The 17,922-nt window shown below is 40.4% G+C and overlaps 1 protein-coding gene across 1 annotated transcript; it reads right to left on the bottom strand.

The window, feature by feature from the left end:
• Nucleotides 1-11,467: 11,467 nt before the first annotated feature.
• On the bottom strand, nucleotides 11,468-13,327 carry LOC109432065 (mRNA cap guanine-N7 methyltransferase). The gene is made up of 3 exons (XM_019708365.3): nucleotides 13,252-13,327; nucleotides 11,961-13,175; nucleotides 11,468-11,895 (listed from the first exon to the last, which is right to left on the bottom strand). The coding sequence occupies exons 2-3, from the start codon at nucleotides 13,141-13,143 to the stop codon at nucleotides 11,822-11,824; spliced, it is 1,257 nt and encodes a 418-aa protein (XP_019563910.3). The 5' UTR covers nucleotides 13,144-13,175; nucleotides 13,252-13,327; the 3' UTR covers nucleotides 11,468-11,821.
• Between the last annotated feature and the right edge of the window lie 4,595 nt (nucleotides 13,328-17,922).

Genomic DNA, 17,922 nt, shown 5'->3' with positions numbered 1-17,922 from the left:
CAAGAATAAGGTTCCGCCAAAGCCACGAGTTGTATTCGATGCAGCGGCAGAAGTCCAAGGAATATCATTTAATTCCGAACTAATGACTGGTCCTGATAATTTGATGGGACTTTTTGGAGTTCTCTTGAGGTTTAGAGAACACAGTATTGCAGTATCTGGAGATATTATGGAAATGTTTCAGCAGATTAAAATTATAAAGGAAGATCAGTATGCTCAACGATATCTCTGGCGTAATTGTAACACAGATGCACAGCCGAATATTTATGTCATGGAATCCATGATATTTGGCTCAACTTGTTCACCCGCTTGTGCCCAAGCAGTAAAAAATTATAATGCTAAATTATTTGAAAATCAATTTCCAGTTGCATCTACTGCAATTGTCAACCAACATTATGTGGATGATTATCTAGACAGTTTTTCAAGCATGGAAGAAGCAATTAAAACGGTTAATGAAATAATAAAAATTCATCAGTATGGTGGATTCTTTATAAGAAATTTTATTTCAAATAAAAATAAATTGATTAATCACATTCCAAAAGAAAGAGTTCAGATAGTAGAAACGAAACAATTTGAACATAAAGATTCAATTACCGAAAAGGTACTCGGAGTGTTTTGGAATATTAAAAGAGACTCTTTGCAATATCGAGTCAAATTTGATAAACTGGGTGAAAACATATTAAGAAAAGATCAAATGCCAACAAAACGCGAAGTGCTTTCGTTTGTAATGAGCATCTATGATCCACTAGGGCTCATATCAAATTTTATTATTCATGGAAAAATTTTACTTCAGAGATTACATAAAGAAACTTCTGACTGGGATACTCCTATCTCTGAGAGAGCGTTTAATCAGTGGAAATTGTGGCTACAAATGATGAATCAAGTTTCGAAAATTGAAATTCCCAGGTGTGTTACACACCCATCAGCAGAGTATTACGAATTACACACATTCGTTGATGCTTCAGAAGATGCATTTGCAGCCGTAGTTTATTTGAGAAATAAAACTAATAATGGAGCAATGGTTACGTTGATAGCAGCAAAATCTCGAGTTGCTCCATTAAAGAAAATTTCAATACCTCGTCTAGAACTACAAGGCGCCGTACTTGGTACTCGTTTAATGAACACAGTTAAAAAAGAGTTGCGCTTGAATATATCAAGAATCATAATGTGGACAGATAGTCAAACTGTACTAGCGTGGATCAATAGTGAGCATAGAAAATATAAACAGTTTGTAGCTTATCGCGTTGCTGAAATTTTAGAAACAACATACATGGATCAATGGCGATATGTTCCCTCAAATCAAAATCCTGCTGATGAAGGAACCAAGATTGTTAAGAAAAATCCAAAGTGGTTTTCTGGTCCATCATTTCTGAGTGATAATGAAAGAAATTGGCCATCCAGAAATAAAATTGGACAAACAGTTGAAGAAATCAGAAATTATGTTTCTTTGCACAATAAGTTAGAGAAATATTCTTTCATCAAAGACGATCATTTTTCTGACTTTTGGAAATTGAAAAGACATGTTAACATATTCAAACAATTCGTCAAATGGATTGTCAATAAAGGAAAACCATTGCATAAACTCTGCTATGAGGATATGGTTGAAGCAGAAAATATTTTATTTAAAAAGGCTCAGTGGGAATGTTTTAACGATGAAGTCGTGTCTCTTACAAATGGTAATGGAATAGATAAATCAAGTAGACTTCGTGAGCTCAATCCATTTTTGGATCAAAATGGAGTTCTTAGAGCTAAGGGCCGTTTAGAAAAGGCAGTATGTCTGTCTAGAAACGCTAGAACTCCAATCATACTCCCATACGAACATTATATATCTTTTTGGGTAGTCAAAACGTATCACGAAAAATATTTCCACTATAACGACAATGCAGTTATTGCTGCCATCCAACAAAAATATTGGATCCTCAAGTGTAGATCATTATTGAAAAAAGTTAAGAAGTATTGTCAGAAATGCATACTAAATAAAGCAAAACCATCTCCTCCCATGATGTCCACCTTACCGGACTTCAGGACTCAACCATTCATTTATCCTTTTACAAACACAGGAGTGGATTATTTTGGTCCACTGGAAGTAATGATTCGAAGATCAGTTGAAAAAAAAAGATGGGGTGTAATATTTACATGCATGTCTAGCAGAGCAGTCCATATTGAACTTGCAGAGAAGCTTGATACTGATTCATTTTTTGTTTGTCTTCGTAATTTTCAAAATCGCAGAGGCAAGATTAAACACCTTTTTAGTGACAACGGAACAAACTTTGTTGGAGCAGCTAGAATTATTAAAACGTTAATTGACGAAATCAATGAAAAAATGGATAATGGGGAGGCTGCAAAATAGGCTCCTAAAGGCCTATCTCAATTTCTGCATAATTCGATCAAGCATTGATTAAAACGACATGTTTACTCATTTTTTAAGTATTCCTATTAGGTAAAGCCCATAAAATATATTTTCAAAAATTTTAATAATTTTTGCAACACTCCTTGTTTAGCACTAAATTTTGGGTAAATTTTGTTTACCGTGTATGTCAAACAGGAACATTTATTGTCAAAAGTGAGGCAATGTGGTGTCTTTTGCAACCCGCCGTTTCACTTTCGTTACGTCAAGGTTGACCTCGAATGTCAAACAAGACCTGCTCATCATTATTTTATTTTCAAGTTTATTAACTATTCTGTTATTGTTTAAGTTCGGAAAAATTACCATTGAGATCAGAAAAGCATGCTCTTTCGTGTTATGCAGCAAAACCGGGGAAATATTTTTCATTTTAGGACCCTATTAGATTTAAAATGGACATTCAATCCTCCAGCTGCCCCACATTTTGGAGGTGCATGGGAAAGGTTAATCAGAATTATTAAGCAATCCCTCAATGTTATGCTGCAAGCTAACAATGGTAAGATACCAAAAGTGGAGGAATTAAGAGCTGCATTGATTCAAGCTGAATTTATCTTAAATTCGCGTCCCCTAACCCACATACCAGTCGATAATATTGAAGATGAAGTTTTGACACCATTTCATATCTTAATAGGAAGAGCAGGAGAGTATGTCCCTCCTTACGATACGCTTGATTGGAGTTTTAATCAGAAGCAATGCTCAAGTGTAATGGAATATGGGAAATATTTTTGGAACCGTTTCAAAAAGGAATATATTCCTACATTAATTAATAGAAACAAGTGGAATAATAAAGTCGATCCTATAAAAATCGACGACCTTGTGTTGATTGTCGATGAAAAAATGCCACCTGGATCTTGGTTATTCAAGTTAATACTGCTGACGATGGCCAGGTTAGATCAGCATTGATACAAACGAAAAAGGGAGTTTATTCTCGTCCAACTACAAAAATCGCTGTAGTGGACGTGAATGGGATGAACATAGAACCGATTAATGAAAAATCAATCAACTCCAATTTAAGAACAAAAGAAACAGAGAAAAACAATAGTGTTTTATTAATTTCATGTGAAGAAAACAAAGAAGAAAATCAAAGCACTATGAAAAAGAACAATGCAATTCTGGGAAAACGTAAAGGAAATCAGAATATGAAGCACTTGGCAAAAAGAGCTAAAAGCGATATGGACAACAAACATGAAACAAAAGAAAAGTTGCATACCAAATCAGAAATCAAGCAAAGAGCTTGGTTATCATTGGTTGTAATATTGTCTTTTATTGCATTAATAGCTGGATTTGATTCTAAAGGCTTAATTGCTTATGATTGTGCCAATCCCGAGGTGAATATGACAAGCTATTCGCTTCTTGATGTGGAACCATGCGTTCCACAAATGAATAATTTATCTTCATCTCAAGTATCAATTCAAGTATTACAACGAAATGTCAGAACAACAACAAGGGTATTTCAATGTAAAGTTATAATTAAAAGATCTATTAAACATTGTGGAGCATTCTCACATGTATCGGAATATCAATATGGATACTCTTATATAGTGAAAGAATTTAACTCAGAAGAATGCAGAAAGGTGCACGCATTGGGGACCGTTGCACTTACACATGACAGATTGATACATGAACTGAAATTAAATACCACAACTCATGGAGAGACAATTATTTTAGGAAGTTTATCAGGAAGTAAGTGTTACGGTGGGACTTATAGTACACCCTTTTATACATGGACAAATGCATTGGTATTTTATGAATACGAAATTTCTTTGTTTGACTACATAGCTCATGTAGACATAGAAAATGATCAAATTTCATTGAGGAATGGTCTGTATTGTCCCTATTCACTCGGACGTTGTTTGGACTCTGAAGAAGGATATTTAACATGGGACTTGAATTTGAATAAGTCATGTGAGGATACTGAATTCGAAGTTATTTATGAAGGGTTGGTTAACAAAACAATGAATTCAGAACCAGCAGTTCATCTTTCTACAGCAGTAATATATAGCACAATTTCCGAGTCACAAATATTTTCAATAAAAACCCGGAAGTTAACGAGGATTTGTGGGTACTCAGGATTTACAACTGATCATCCTCGTATTCTCATTATTGAAAACAGTGATTTTAAGTCACCGTTCTCTAAAAAGGTAGAGTCAGGAAAAAATTTAGACCTATTCACATATTTCAACTCGAAAATAACTATAGTGGAACACTACATTGGACAAAATTTGAATGATATTTACAACATGGTAATGACTGAAATGTGTAAGTTGGACCGAACTATAATGGAAACCAAACTAACCCTCGCACGATTGAATCCGAACGAATTCGTTTCAAGTATTATGAAAGGAAACGGCTATACGGCAGTCGTGGCAGGAGAAGTTCTTCATGTTTTGGAATGTAAGCCAGTGTATGTTACTCCCAAAGCTTCAGAAAGATGTTATCAAGAGTTACCAGTGAACTATAATAATATAACCATGTATTTAGCCCCAGTAACACGTGTATTACAAACAAGAGGCACAGAAATAGATTGTACTCCCCTGTTGCCTGCTAAGTTTAAATTTGGGTCTCGGTGGTACACAACTGATGGGAGATTGAGAGAAAGCACAAGCCCAAACAAATTATCAACTAACATTGTCACAAGCTGGAACTATACACCGCTACCAAACTTGATGGAAAGTGGAGTATATGATTCTGATAATTTGGTTAGAATGAGAAACATGATATATGAGCAAGGGGAAAAACGTGCGGCCTCCGCAGTTGTGTACAAAATAATGGCTGGACAGCATCCAAACAGACAAGGATTTCAATTTGAAGCTATGGTTTCCGAAAAGGTATTGGATAATGTATTCAGCAAATATTGGAAGAAGTTAATATCTTGGACTACTTGGCTGGGCAATCTAACATCTACTGCTATTGGTTTATACCTAATAGTGCGTATTATTAAATTCTTCGTCGATACACTTATTCATGGAAGAATTTTATATGACATATATGGATTTAGTTGGAAGTTAATTGCATCATGCTGGGATTCACTCACTAGTCTTCTATCTCACAAGAAATTTATGGAAGAAACCAAAAAATTCACCAAGGAAAACGATAGAACAAAAGACCTGGAATCAGTCAAAGAGAAAAGCGACACTAAACTAAATGAAAATGTAGAAGAGCCATACAGAGCCAGTATGTATCCAACAATTAATAAGATATAGTTGTTCAAGATAATAAGATCAATAATAGTAATAAGAAAAATAATTACTATACTTTATCATAATCAACATTGTAAAGGAAATGTTTGGAAGATCACTTCGCTTATCGAAAGATACTAGGTAAATCTCCCCGGTAGATTTACGAGGGCCGGAATGTTACGAACGCGAAGCGTGAAGTACATTTGAATCCACACAATTCGGAACGAATTCCTTTCCAACCATTTCCTACAATTAACCAAGCGAGCCGCATCATAAAACCCCAATCAAATTCGAACAATCATGACCTACCACAATATAATAGGGCCCGCGATTATAAACGTAGAGCAGAGCGGCAATGTTTATCAGCATAACGAAGCAAAAGCTATGCGGCTGAGGGACTCGGTTGACTTTGAGCAGCATGATAAAATAAACAAATCTGAAGCGACACCCGATGGAAACCATACCAATAGCCTAGCAGATCGGTAGCATTCTAAATGTAATCAAAATTAATCATTGAACTTGATCTTGAAAATTAGGCCAGCTGAGCATCGGGATCGTGCAAAATATGAATGGTAGATCTAATTCTGTACAAATACAATCAAATCATGTAGCTAGAGAGATTGCTCAAATTCAGGAAAATTCTCTCTTCGGAGAAGAAAATATTTCTCCTGTGAAAACACGAAAAACCATGTATCCGCGAAAGATCATTCTAGAAATCTGGCCGCTCATATATTCATGTTAAAACACGTACTGAAAGTGTAAATGAGTAGATCGTAACGAGAGCCGCTATTTCATCATCCTTTCAGGAAAGATCATGTGTAATTTTTGGTAGGCCCTGCGGCTATAAAAGAGGAAGATCAATAAAGACGACAGTCAGTTTTTGTTTTTGGACTCCACACTGGATACCTCCCGGATAAGTATTTTGCTACTCAAATTCCTTTGATCCTGAACTTGCACTTGCGAAGCTTAAATTATTCTGATCACTTGATTGGATAATTCAATCCTTCTAAAGTGTTGATATTTAGAATCGTGGAAGTCTAAGTCATTGGATCGGTCAAACTTTTTCTCACTCTGGTAAGCCAAGGTTCCGAATGCGAGAAACGTTGGCATGAGTCTAGAAAAGGCCAGTTTGATTTTGATCCAAGTGTAGAGGCACTTATTTCTCACTCTGGTACGCCAAGGTTCCGAATGCGAGTAACGTTGGCATGAGTCTAGAAAGGCCTAAGTGCTCTACACACGATTTTAGACGAGTCCCAAATCATTGAATCTATCGAACTTTTTCTCACTCTGGTAAGCTAGGGTTCCGAATGCGAGAACGTTGGCATGAGTCTAGAAAAGGCCAGTTCGATTTAGATTCAAGTGTGAAGGCATTTATTTCTCACTCTGGTACGCCAAGGTTCCGAATGCGAGTAACGTTGGCATGAGTCTAGAAAGGCCTAAATCCTATCACACACGATTTGGACGTTCGATTTTAACTATTTTCCTTCTTGAACCTCCTACCCTGAGTGAGTAGTATCGGTGTTCGAAAGTAACGCGTTCCGTCTAGTCTGTTGGTTGGCACGCACGGAATGTAATACCGTATCCCTTCGCAACGGTACCGTGAAACGATTGTGGGTTTCGTCATCCTGATCATCGTCGATTCATCATCGCGATAGCTGTGGACAAAAGTGCTGCTGGATTCAGTAAGTATTTGGTCTAGTCCCACCGCAAGAGGAACACCACACCCCGATCGTGCTGCCAATTGAAAGATTGCGCCCCGGTGCCAACGCCAACAGATGTGTTCCTGATTCTTCGTAATCATAACCAAAAAAATCGCTGATTCGGCAGCGGTATGTGAAGTTTATTTTGAGCAAAACATTGCAGAACTGAAAAATTTGCAGTCGTTGCAGGATTCGATGGCCAAATCTATCCTAGAACGCACTAGAGCCTTGACTAGAACGCCAAACTTTATAGATCCTCATTACTTGTCTTCGCTCTAATCATGCGTTCCGTCCAAAATTCTTCGCAAAACTCCATCGCAGATCTGTAATTTTAAAGCATTTGTCGTGGGAATTGCAACTTTGTTTTTCAGGTTACAAAACATTCGATGTCTTCGGAATGCCTTTGAAACGGTCTGAACCCTCGTCATGCTTGAATTTCAGTATGAAATTAGAGAATATGAGAGTTAGACCTGGAATCCTGCCTGGAATTAGATTGCAATTGCAACAGCCGGAACAGTCGCATTTTTTAATCAGTGTTGATACAAGTTGTCTTCGTTATTTTTTTTCTTCTCCAAAAAACACAAAAAAGTGTTGCCAGTTTGATGACAGCCAGCTCCATTAATGTGCCGGTGAGTGTGCCGAAAGTGTGCCGGGCACTTTGTGCCGAGTTTCCCACCCCCTGCGGTCTCACCAATGAACAACCGACCGACCTTAAATACCCGTCCCGGGATTCGCGTCATCCGGGAAAAAAGTAATTAATAGGGTCCTAAAATGAAAAATATTTCCCCGGTTTTGCTGCATAACACGAAAGAGCATGCTTTTCTGATCTCAATGGTAATTTTTCCGAACTTAAACAATAACAGAATAGTTAATAAACTTGAAAATAAAATAATGATGAGCAGGTCTTGTTTGACATTCGAGGTCAACCTTGACGTAACGAAAGTGAAACGGCGGGTTGCAAAAGACACCACATTGCCTCACTTTTGACAATAAATGTTCCTGTTTGACATACACGGTAAACAAAATTTACCCAAAATTTAGTGCTAAACAAGGAGTGTTGCAAAAATTATTAAAATTTTTGAAAATATATTTTATGGGCTTTACCTAATAGGAATACTTAAAAAATGAGTAAACATGTCGTTTTAATCAATGCTTGATCGAATTATGCAGAAATTGAGATAGGCCTTTAGGAGCCTATTGTAATTGTAATTGTAATTTTTATTGAACATACGTAAGCCTGTAGGTAGTACCCTTTTTTCAGGTCAAGGAAACAACAACATCAAGTGTATCTTTTCAACATGTTTACTATATCTTCCAAAGGATTTGCAGCTGAATCAGGTTAAACATTCGGTACCGTTTCCGGAATGCCTTTTCAACTAACATTTTCAGCGCTATAAGCTTCAGTCATTTGCTTTCTGTTGTGTAACCATCGAATACATAGAAGCAGCCAACGCTGAATAAAAGGGAAGCTAGTCAAATATAAACCACAGACAAACAGACGTAACACCTTGAACGATTATCATGGATATCCATCGCCCAGTTCACACTACCACCATCTGGTGGAAAAGTTGCACGAATCCAGGGGGTGGGAAACTCGGCACAAAGTGCCCGGCACACTTTCGGCACACTCACCGGCACATTAATGGAGCTGGCTGTCATCAAACTGGCAACACTTTTTTGTGTTTTTTGGAGAAGAAAAAAAATAACGAAGACAACTTGTATCAACACTGATTAAAAAATGCGACTGTTCCGGCTGTTGCAATTGCAATCTAATTCCAGGCAGGATTCCAGGTCTAACTCTCATATTCTCTAATTTCATACTGAAATTCAAGCATGACGAGGGTTCAGACCGTTTCAAAGGCATTCCGAAGACATCGAATGTTTTGTAACCTGAAAAACAAAGTTGCAATTCCCACGACAAATGCTTTAAAATTACAGATCTGCGATGGAGTTTTGCGAAGAATTTTGGACGGAACGCATGATTAGAGCGAAGACAAGTAATGAGGATCTATAAAGTTTGGCGTTCTAGTCAAGGCTCTAGTGCGTTCTAGGATAGATTTGGCCATCGAATCCTGCAACGACTGCAAATTTTTCAGTTCTGCAATGTTTTGCTCAAAATAAACTTCACATACCGCTGCCGAATCAGCGATTTTTTTGGTTATGATTACGAAGAATCAGGAACACATCAAAGCGAAATCAAAACAAGAAAAAGGTTGCCAGATAGATAAAATGTACTGAATCAACTGACAGCATAACTGCCAGCACGCCGGCACACTTCGGCACATCACCGGCACGTTTGGCACAAAATCAAGTGTGCCGAGTTTCCCACCCCCTGGTTACGTCTGTTTGTCTGTGTATAAACCATAAGCTAATACACGGCTGCAAACTAAGCACCAAAATTGGTTTTCAGAAATCAATCACTTGTCGCTGGCAACCCCCTGAAGAAAGCGTTAGTTCTTGAAGCCGCCACCTTTGGTGGGGCGCCACAGGTTTGTTTACGAAATTTCAGTCTGCTGACCAATCTGCTACGTGCGGAAGCGAACTTTGTCGTGTGAAGATAAATTCGTGAGCGAAAAACGATCATTTTCACATATTGTTCAATGGGTTTAGTGTTCTTTGTTAAATTAGCAAGACGCACAAGTATGAAAATAAATTTAACACATTTAAAACAACACTAAAGTCAATTAAATTTGAATGTCGCACCAGCTTCTACAGAAAAAAAATCACTGTGTTTTCAGCCTTATGCAACCGCCGATTCAAATCAGCACTCCGTCCAGCACCATATTTTTGGCTTCAATGCAGTTGTATGTGGATGACAGCCGTTTCATGGGGTTGGTCACTGGGGCTGTCTTTACTGCACTCCATTCCAACTCTGGAAGATTTCCCGGAAGATGTGAAAACTTGAACAAATCGAATAGGAGTCCCCACTAACAAAACAGCTGCTACCCAAGGTTTTGGACAAGTTTTCGAGTTATAACGGTTAAAATGAGCCACCATTTTGACCAAAATCGAGGGGTCTGCAAAAATTGTTGTGGCTCTAACTAACGGGGGGTCCATCAATTTGAGTAACCAATTGCATTTTACTTAATTCCTGGAGGAATACCCGAGTTCGGGTATTCCTTAAGGAATTCCCGAATGAATCTCATGTCGTTTTCGTTTTTGCGGCGGTGCTACACCGTTTCGTGCTACACTTTTTGCAGAATAAACGAACATTTTCGGTGCAGTTGCAATGTTGTGCGTGTATAAACACCAAAATATTGACAACTTTGCAAACGCTGATTGGTGGACACGGTGTGCACCAGCTACACTCCCGATTTTTTGAGTGCTACACTATCATGCGCGGTGCAGAAAAAGTGCTGCACCGGTGTAACACGAAAATCAAAAACGAACATTTTTGGTGCAAAAGTGCTACACCGGTGTAGCTCCACCGCAAAAACGAAAACGACATCAGAAAGAATTCCTGGAGAAATTTCCAGCAAACTCCTGCAGGAAGTCCAGCAAAACTCCTTCAAGAATTTCTAGGAAACGTCTGAGGAAATACTGGAGGAATTCCTAGGGAACTTCTGGAAGAATCTTCAAAAACTCCTGAAGTAATTCATCAGAAAAAATTCCTGGAGGATTTCCAGATAAACTCCTGCAGGGATCGGTGCCGACACCGTTCAAACGTCAAATTTTCAGTGAGAGTAAGCAGGCTAGCATAAATTCGTGCAGTGGACCATTTACAAGAAACTGATGGGTATTAGTGGGAACCACTTCTAAGGGGCATTATCGAGAAACCCGTGGAGAAATTTTCTAGGATCTCTTGAAGGTATTACCGAAGACATTTTTGAGGAATTTCCGTGGAAAAACTAGAGGAATTCTTCGAAAACTCTTGGAGGAATTCCAGAGAAGCTTCTGGAGAAATTCCGGGGGAACTTATCGGGAAATTTCCGAAAAATACCTGAACAAATTTCCAAGGATCTCAAGGAACTTCTGGAAGATTCTCGGATATCCCACCGTTCTCCTGGAGGAACTCCCGGGAAACTCCTGAATGAAATTCTGGGAAACTCCTGGAGGAATTCCCTGAGATCTCTTGGAGGAATTCCCAGATTTTGATAGTTTGTTGATCCGGCCCTGGGAAGGACTACCCACTTGGGTTGCTTCAGACGAGTTTTTTTTTTCGGATCATTTACATTTATTTCACACTAACACAGCCTGTACCACTAATCAAACTGCACTTTTATTTTCTTATGAATAGGAAAAGATCAAAATAATAATTGATTGGACTCTTCTCTACAATTTGAAGAATAGTTGTAAAATAATTCAACGTGCCTACTTATGTACTGAAGAGCTCAGTAGTAAAATGTTATCCAAAATGAGATTTTCATCAAGAAATATAACAATTTAGAAAGGTTAGTAAAAATAACTTCTACATCAGCATTTAGTATGCATACATACAATACATTAGACACAAAATGATCAAAATTTTCAAAAACACAATACGACAGAATATTTTGTAGACTAAAAAGAAGCTCTTCGTAGATTACAATACGAAAGCATTTTTATGAGTAAACTGGCTTTCCATCCTTATCCCAGGATTTTTTCATCTTCTGGAAAGCGAAGAACATGTACAGAGCTGCAAATAGAAATCATCATTAGATTCGAATTAGGAAAAATAAGAAATTCCAAGCGTCTACTCACTGCTAGCTTCCCACTCGGACTTGGACAGCGTTCCCACTTTGCCGTAGCGTCCGTCCTTCCGGTCCAGGTACTGCTGTGCGTGTCGGTACTCTTCCCGGTTCTGCTGCCGTTCGCGGTCGTCCCTCGAGAAGCCCGGGAACGTCTCCAGCGCTTGCATCTTCTCCAGAAGTCCCCGCCCGGTGGACACGGATTCCTCGTAGAACTCGTCGAACCGTTTCTTCTCCACCAGCTTCAATCCGAACTTGAGCGCCAGTTTCTCCAGGGTGGGGAAGTGGACGAGGAATTCCGGACAATCCACCACGCCGTCCAGCTGGAAGTTGTACTTGGCTCCGAAGAGCGGCGGCGTTTCCGTGTCGCACAGGAACGTAATCTGGTAGACGTCGTTTCCGAAGCTGTCGGCTCCCTCACCGGCCGCTCGCAGCCGCTTCATGATCTCGTTCGCATCCGGAATGGTTCCGATGAAGTAGCCGCCCTCTTTCAGGCATTCGGCGGCGTTCTTCAGCATGAACTCGGCCTGCTTCAGGGACTCGAAGCAGTAGTGGAAGGCGAACTGGCAGCTGACCAGGTGGAGGTCAATCGACGGGTCCCGGTACTTTTCCCTCAAGCGCTGGAGGGTTGCATCTGCTGCGAAGAACTCCGCCGTGAACAACTTTCCGCCACCCTGGTCCGGCTTCTGGGTGATGTTCTTGTATCTGGCCTCGCACTGCTCGACGCTCACTTCCGCAATGTCCGTGCAGATCAGATGCGTGATGTTCCCCTTGATCCATTTGAGCAAATCTCCTCCTTTTCCGCAGCACATGTCCATCACCCGGAGCGGAGTCCCCAGGGCCGCTTTCTCCTTTATCCGGTTCAGATACCGATTGATCAGAATGCTCTTGATCCAGTTGTTGAAATTTCTCATGTAGAATATCCTCGACTTGGACCTCTCGTGCAGACCTCGTTCCTCCAATTTGTTATAGTGGGAAGCCACCACGGTGGCGTTGTTATCCCTTGGTACCTTCGCTTGTGGTTCCAATTCATGCTCGGGCTGCTCGTCACCGTCCGAATCGGCCTTCCGTTTCGCACTCCCCGATGGCTCCTGGTTGCTGGCAGTGGCACTTTCCGCTTCGTCATCCGAACTTTCCTCCGAAAGACGATGGCCCTGGTGCTGCTCAATGAAATCACTTTTCTCGGTTTCCGACATGTCTAGCAAGTTTCTACGTTCGATAAAACGGCCTAGAATATGAATTACAGTCACAAAAATGAGAAATAACACGAAAAATCAGTAGATTTTCAGAGTACAACTTTTTACCTGACTACTTTTTCGGCTGATCCACGCACACCACTGGAAAAGTACCTGAAAGTGAAACGTCAAAAATGCAGTTTTTGGTGCATTTGTCACACCGAATGCACTTCTGAGTGAACTTGTGTTCACGCAAATGCCCAACGGCGATGTGAACGTACGTTTAGAGCTTGGAATGATTAAGGAGGTACAGCACTAGTCCGATTTGATATGCCTCTTTTTGGAAGAATAATAGGCTAATCCAGATGACCCCCAATTGTAGAGGCGCTTGGTGAGATAAGGTGAAAATCGTTTGTTTACATAAAAAGGTCAATTTTTTGTCGTCAAATTTTACTCATTTTTTGCTCTAGAAGTTGCTATTTTCCATTTGCAATGGCTTCCATGATCATCATTCTTGATGCCCACGCCGACAGACATCGGGTTGGCCAGCTAACAAAAAATCCGGAAGATCGCCCTCCGGAGGCATAGCAAGAGCTCCTCAAATTAATCACATAAATTGTTCGTAAGTACCTACCGGATCTAAGCGCATCCGAAAGAGAATCAAATTTTCTTTCCGAAAAGTGCTTGTTTGTTTCTCTACGATACGTAATTCGATACGAAAAAGTGAAAAAAGTGCACTTTTCCTATGCTGCGCCATGGAAAATTTTAGCGGAGCCCCGTTTTTCATAGGTTTCTCATTCCTGCCACCAGATTTGGAGGGATCGTTAGCTTCCGTTGGATTTACCTATAGGTAAATAGGGGCTCCTCCAAAATTTGCCATTGCGTAGCATAGGCAAACTGCACTTTTTTCACTTTTTCATATCGAATTCCGCATCGTAGAGAAACAAACGAGCACTTTTTGAAAAGAAAATTTAATTCTCTTTCAGATGCGCTTAGATCCGGTAGGTACTTACGAACAACTTATATGATTAATTTGAGGAGCTCTTGCTATGCCTGCGGCGGGCAATCTTCCGGATTTTTGTTAGCTGGTCAATCCGGTGTCTGTCGCCGTGGGCATCGAGATTGATGATAATAGAAGCCATTACCACCAATGCAAAATATTAGTTAATTTTGAAAACGAAAAATTGAATTTTTGATGTAAACAAACGATTTTCACCTTATCTCACTTAGCGCCTCTACAATTGGCTTCTTTAACGGTGTTGAGATAATTCCATATTCAGAATCTGCATGCAAAACTGAGCCGAAATCCAAATTTTCATGAATTTTGGTGCCCGGTAACCTATTTAAAAATCAATTTGAAATTTGTATGGGAGCGATTTGTCGAATCACCCCTCGTCGCATTTTGTACTGGGCGGAGCTGTCAAGCAGTTGCCCAGCTGTCAAAAGGTGATTGCGAAAAATCTCTTCGAAATCGATTTTAGGTACCAAAATATAGTTCTAAAAATCTGAAAAAAATCATAGTGGTTCAGAAAAAGGTGCTCTTTCGTATAAAATTAGAAAATCAAAACATTTTTCTTAATTTTAAAACCCAATTGGGGGTCATCCGAATTCACCTATTTCGACATCTGGCGGCAGGTATGAGAACCCCACGGAAAGAATGACTTCAGGAAAAGAATTCCAAGGCGCAGTTTTTCACTTTTTTATGACTTTTTTAAGACTCAATCTTTTTCATTGGTTTCCTTTTGGACAAATCTAGATTGAGTTTAAATAAGGGCGAAAGTAACATGAGAGAGTTCTCTTCATCGATTCTCTCTTCTGCAAATTAAAGTGACAAGATGCAAATTCAATCAAACTTTTTTACACTTAGATGCTAGATAGGCAAATCTAACGCAAGCTAACGATCCCTCCGCATCTGGTGGCAGGAATGAGAACCCTATGAAAAACGTGACTCCGCCAAAATTTTCCATGGCGCAGCATAGGCAAAGTGCACTTTTTTTACTTTTTCATATCGAATTCCGCATCGTAGAGAAACAAACGAGCACTTTTTAGAAAGAAAATTTAATTCTCTTTCAGATGCGCTTAGTTCCGGTAGGTACTTACGAACAATTTATGTGATTAATTTGAGGAGCTCTTGCTATGCCTCCGGAGGGCGATCTTCCGGATTTTTTTGTTAGCTGGCCAATCCGGTGTCTGTCGGCATGGGCATCGAGAATGGTGATATAAGAAGCCATTGCAAATGGAAAACAGCAACTTCTAGAGCAAAACATGAGTGAAATTTGGCGACAAAAAATGACTTTTTTATGTAAACAAACGATTTTCTCCTTATCTCAAAAAGCGCCTCTACAATTGGGGCACAGACAAACAGACATACTACTCAAATCGAAATCATCGCACGATTTAACGGTCATTTTGAAAATATAGTGTGGTTCGGACTGTGCTCGCATGTGTCATGGTGGCGCTGGTGTGCCAACATCACCTCTCAATTTTGGAGAGAAATGAACGCGACGCCGATCAATGTTTACATAAAATGACTCAATCATGAACCTTCATTCATGTTTTATGAATGGATGACGCCACGAGGGAGTCGTCATCTGCAAAATTGTTACATCGAACCGGGGGAAACCACACCTGCAAATGATTACTTCGGATTGAGCATTATAGAGGGTGCTAGTGAGATGCCAAACGATTTTTTTGAAGCAATTTTCTTCTAAGTAGTATGTCTGTTTGTCTGTGATTGGGGGTCATCTGAATTTGCCTATTGCATCGCAACCTACACGCTAACCTGAAACTACCCATCGCCCGGGTCGATTGTACCCGGATTTTCATGTTGTTAGCAGTTGTCAAAATCCAGGTAACCCGAAAACCCAGATTTCTTGAATCTGGGTAAAGATCTGGGTATTCTTGATGCCCACGCCGACAGACATCGGATTGGTCAGCTAACAAAAAATCCGGAAGATCGCCCGCCGGAGGTATAGGCTAATTCAGATGACCCCCAATTGCAGAGGCGCTTCGTGAGATAAGGAGAAAATCGTTTGTTTACATAAAAAAGTCATTTTTTGTCGTCAAATTTTACTGATTTTTTGCTCTAGAAGTTGCTATTTTCCATTTGCAATGGCTTCTAATATCATCAATCTCGATGCCCACGGCGACAGACACCGGATTGGCCAGCTAACAAAAAATCCGGAAGATTGCCCGCCGGAGGCATAGCAAGAGCTCCTCAAATTAATCACATAAATTGATCGTAAGTACCTACCGGATCTAAGCACATCTGAAAGAGGAGTAAATTTTCTTTCCAAAAAGTGCTCGTTTGTTTCTCTACGGTGCGGAATTCGATACGAAAAAGTGAAAAAAGTGCACTTTGGCTATGCTGCGCCATGGCAAATTTTGGTGGAGTCACGTTTTTCATAGGGTTCTCATTCCGGCCACCAGATGCGGAGGGATCGTTAGCTTCCGTTGGATTTACCTATTATTTTTATAATATTTATTTCACCAGCCACTAGATGTCGCAGCGATCGCGGCCAGGAAAAGTGTTCAACATTTTGGACACTCCCTGTACAATGAACCCAACCAGGATGAACAAAAACAAATGTTCACGACTGACCCACCACCCGATCGAAAAAGCGAAAGATTCCATATCGGAAAACGAAAGCGTGCAGTTGATTTTTTTTTTTCACCGGAGCGTATTACAAAATCAAACGGTTTTCGAGTGCGGTTTTTAAAACAAAATCACGAGGAAGAGTTCCAAAGGGAAGGATATAGAGTGAAATTGAGAAGAAAAATCGAATAGTGACAAGTGATTGAGGGAATTTCGATTTGGCGAAAAGGCAGCCATTTTGTTTTTGCGAAGAGTGAATAAGTGAACAAGTGAGGTTAGGGGAGAAGTGTCCGGAATGGAGGAACCGGACGGTTCCGAAGAAGGAGCAGTCGGAGGCACATGGCCGACGGCCCACGAAAGCGATCACCAGGACAACGATGGAATGCGAAACGAACAACAAAAAGGCGAAAGGAAGTGGGAGGATATCCTCTACACGTTCACCGATGCCCCACCGAATCGAGTCTATGTCGAGCTAGTGGACAAGCACAACCCGGATGCGAAAATCAACAAGTTTGCGTTGGGAGCAACGCTACGCAAAATGCAGGGACTCCGAGGACACATCATCGACATGAAGTATGTCGGACGCTTCAAGATCATCGTGCTACTGAACAACTTCATCAAGGCCAACCTACTGCTGCAGAAGCTGAACGCCGAAAGTAAGTACTATCGTGCATACATTCCGACCCACCTGGTCGTCATTACCGGAAAAATCACTGGAATCCCAACCCACCTCACGGAAGAAGAAATCAAGAGCGACCTGGAATGCGAAGAACCGGTACTACAGGTACGTAGGCTGGATCGATACATCGAAGGGCGAAAAGTTCCATCAAATGCAATCAGCGTAACCTTCCGAGCGAAACAGCTACCGGAGAAGGTAAGACTGTTCTCCTGCACCGCGCAAGTACTTCCGTTCACCAAGCGAGTGGACCTTTGCGAGAAGTGCTTAAGATACGGCCATCGTACAATCAACTGTAACGGGTCACGACGGTGCCGCCGGTGCGGCAATCGACATGAAGAGGAAGCCGAATATGAAGAATGCCAAAAACCCATCAAGTGTGCCAACTGCAGAACGGAGGGACATAGTTCCACCGATCCGAAGTGTCCAGAAAGGCAACGTCAAGCAAGGATCAACTCAGTCCGCGCAAAATCCAACCTAACATATGCCGAAGCAAGAGAACTGTGCCCAGTCTCATGCTCAAATGGAT

The sequence above is a fragment of the Aedes albopictus genome, chromosome 1 (genome assembly GCF_035046485.1).
Source record: "Aedes albopictus strain Foshan chromosome 1, AalbF5, whole genome shotgun sequence".
Taxonomy (NCBI): domain Eukaryota; kingdom Metazoa; phylum Arthropoda; class Insecta; order Diptera; family Culicidae; genus Aedes; species Aedes albopictus.
Note: the sequence above shows the minus strand (reverse complement) of the source record. Positions and strands in the feature narration are given on the sequence as shown.

Coding starts and splice junctions, on each gene's coding strand:
- LOC109432065 (XM_019708365.3), bottom strand. CDS start 13,143: ATGTCGGAAACCGAGAAAAGTGATTTCATTGAGCAGCACCAGGGCCAT. Junction 11,896..11,960: donor GTCCGAGTGGGAAGCTAGCA/GTGAGTAGACGC, acceptor TTCTATTTGCAG/CTCTGTACATGTTCTTCGCT.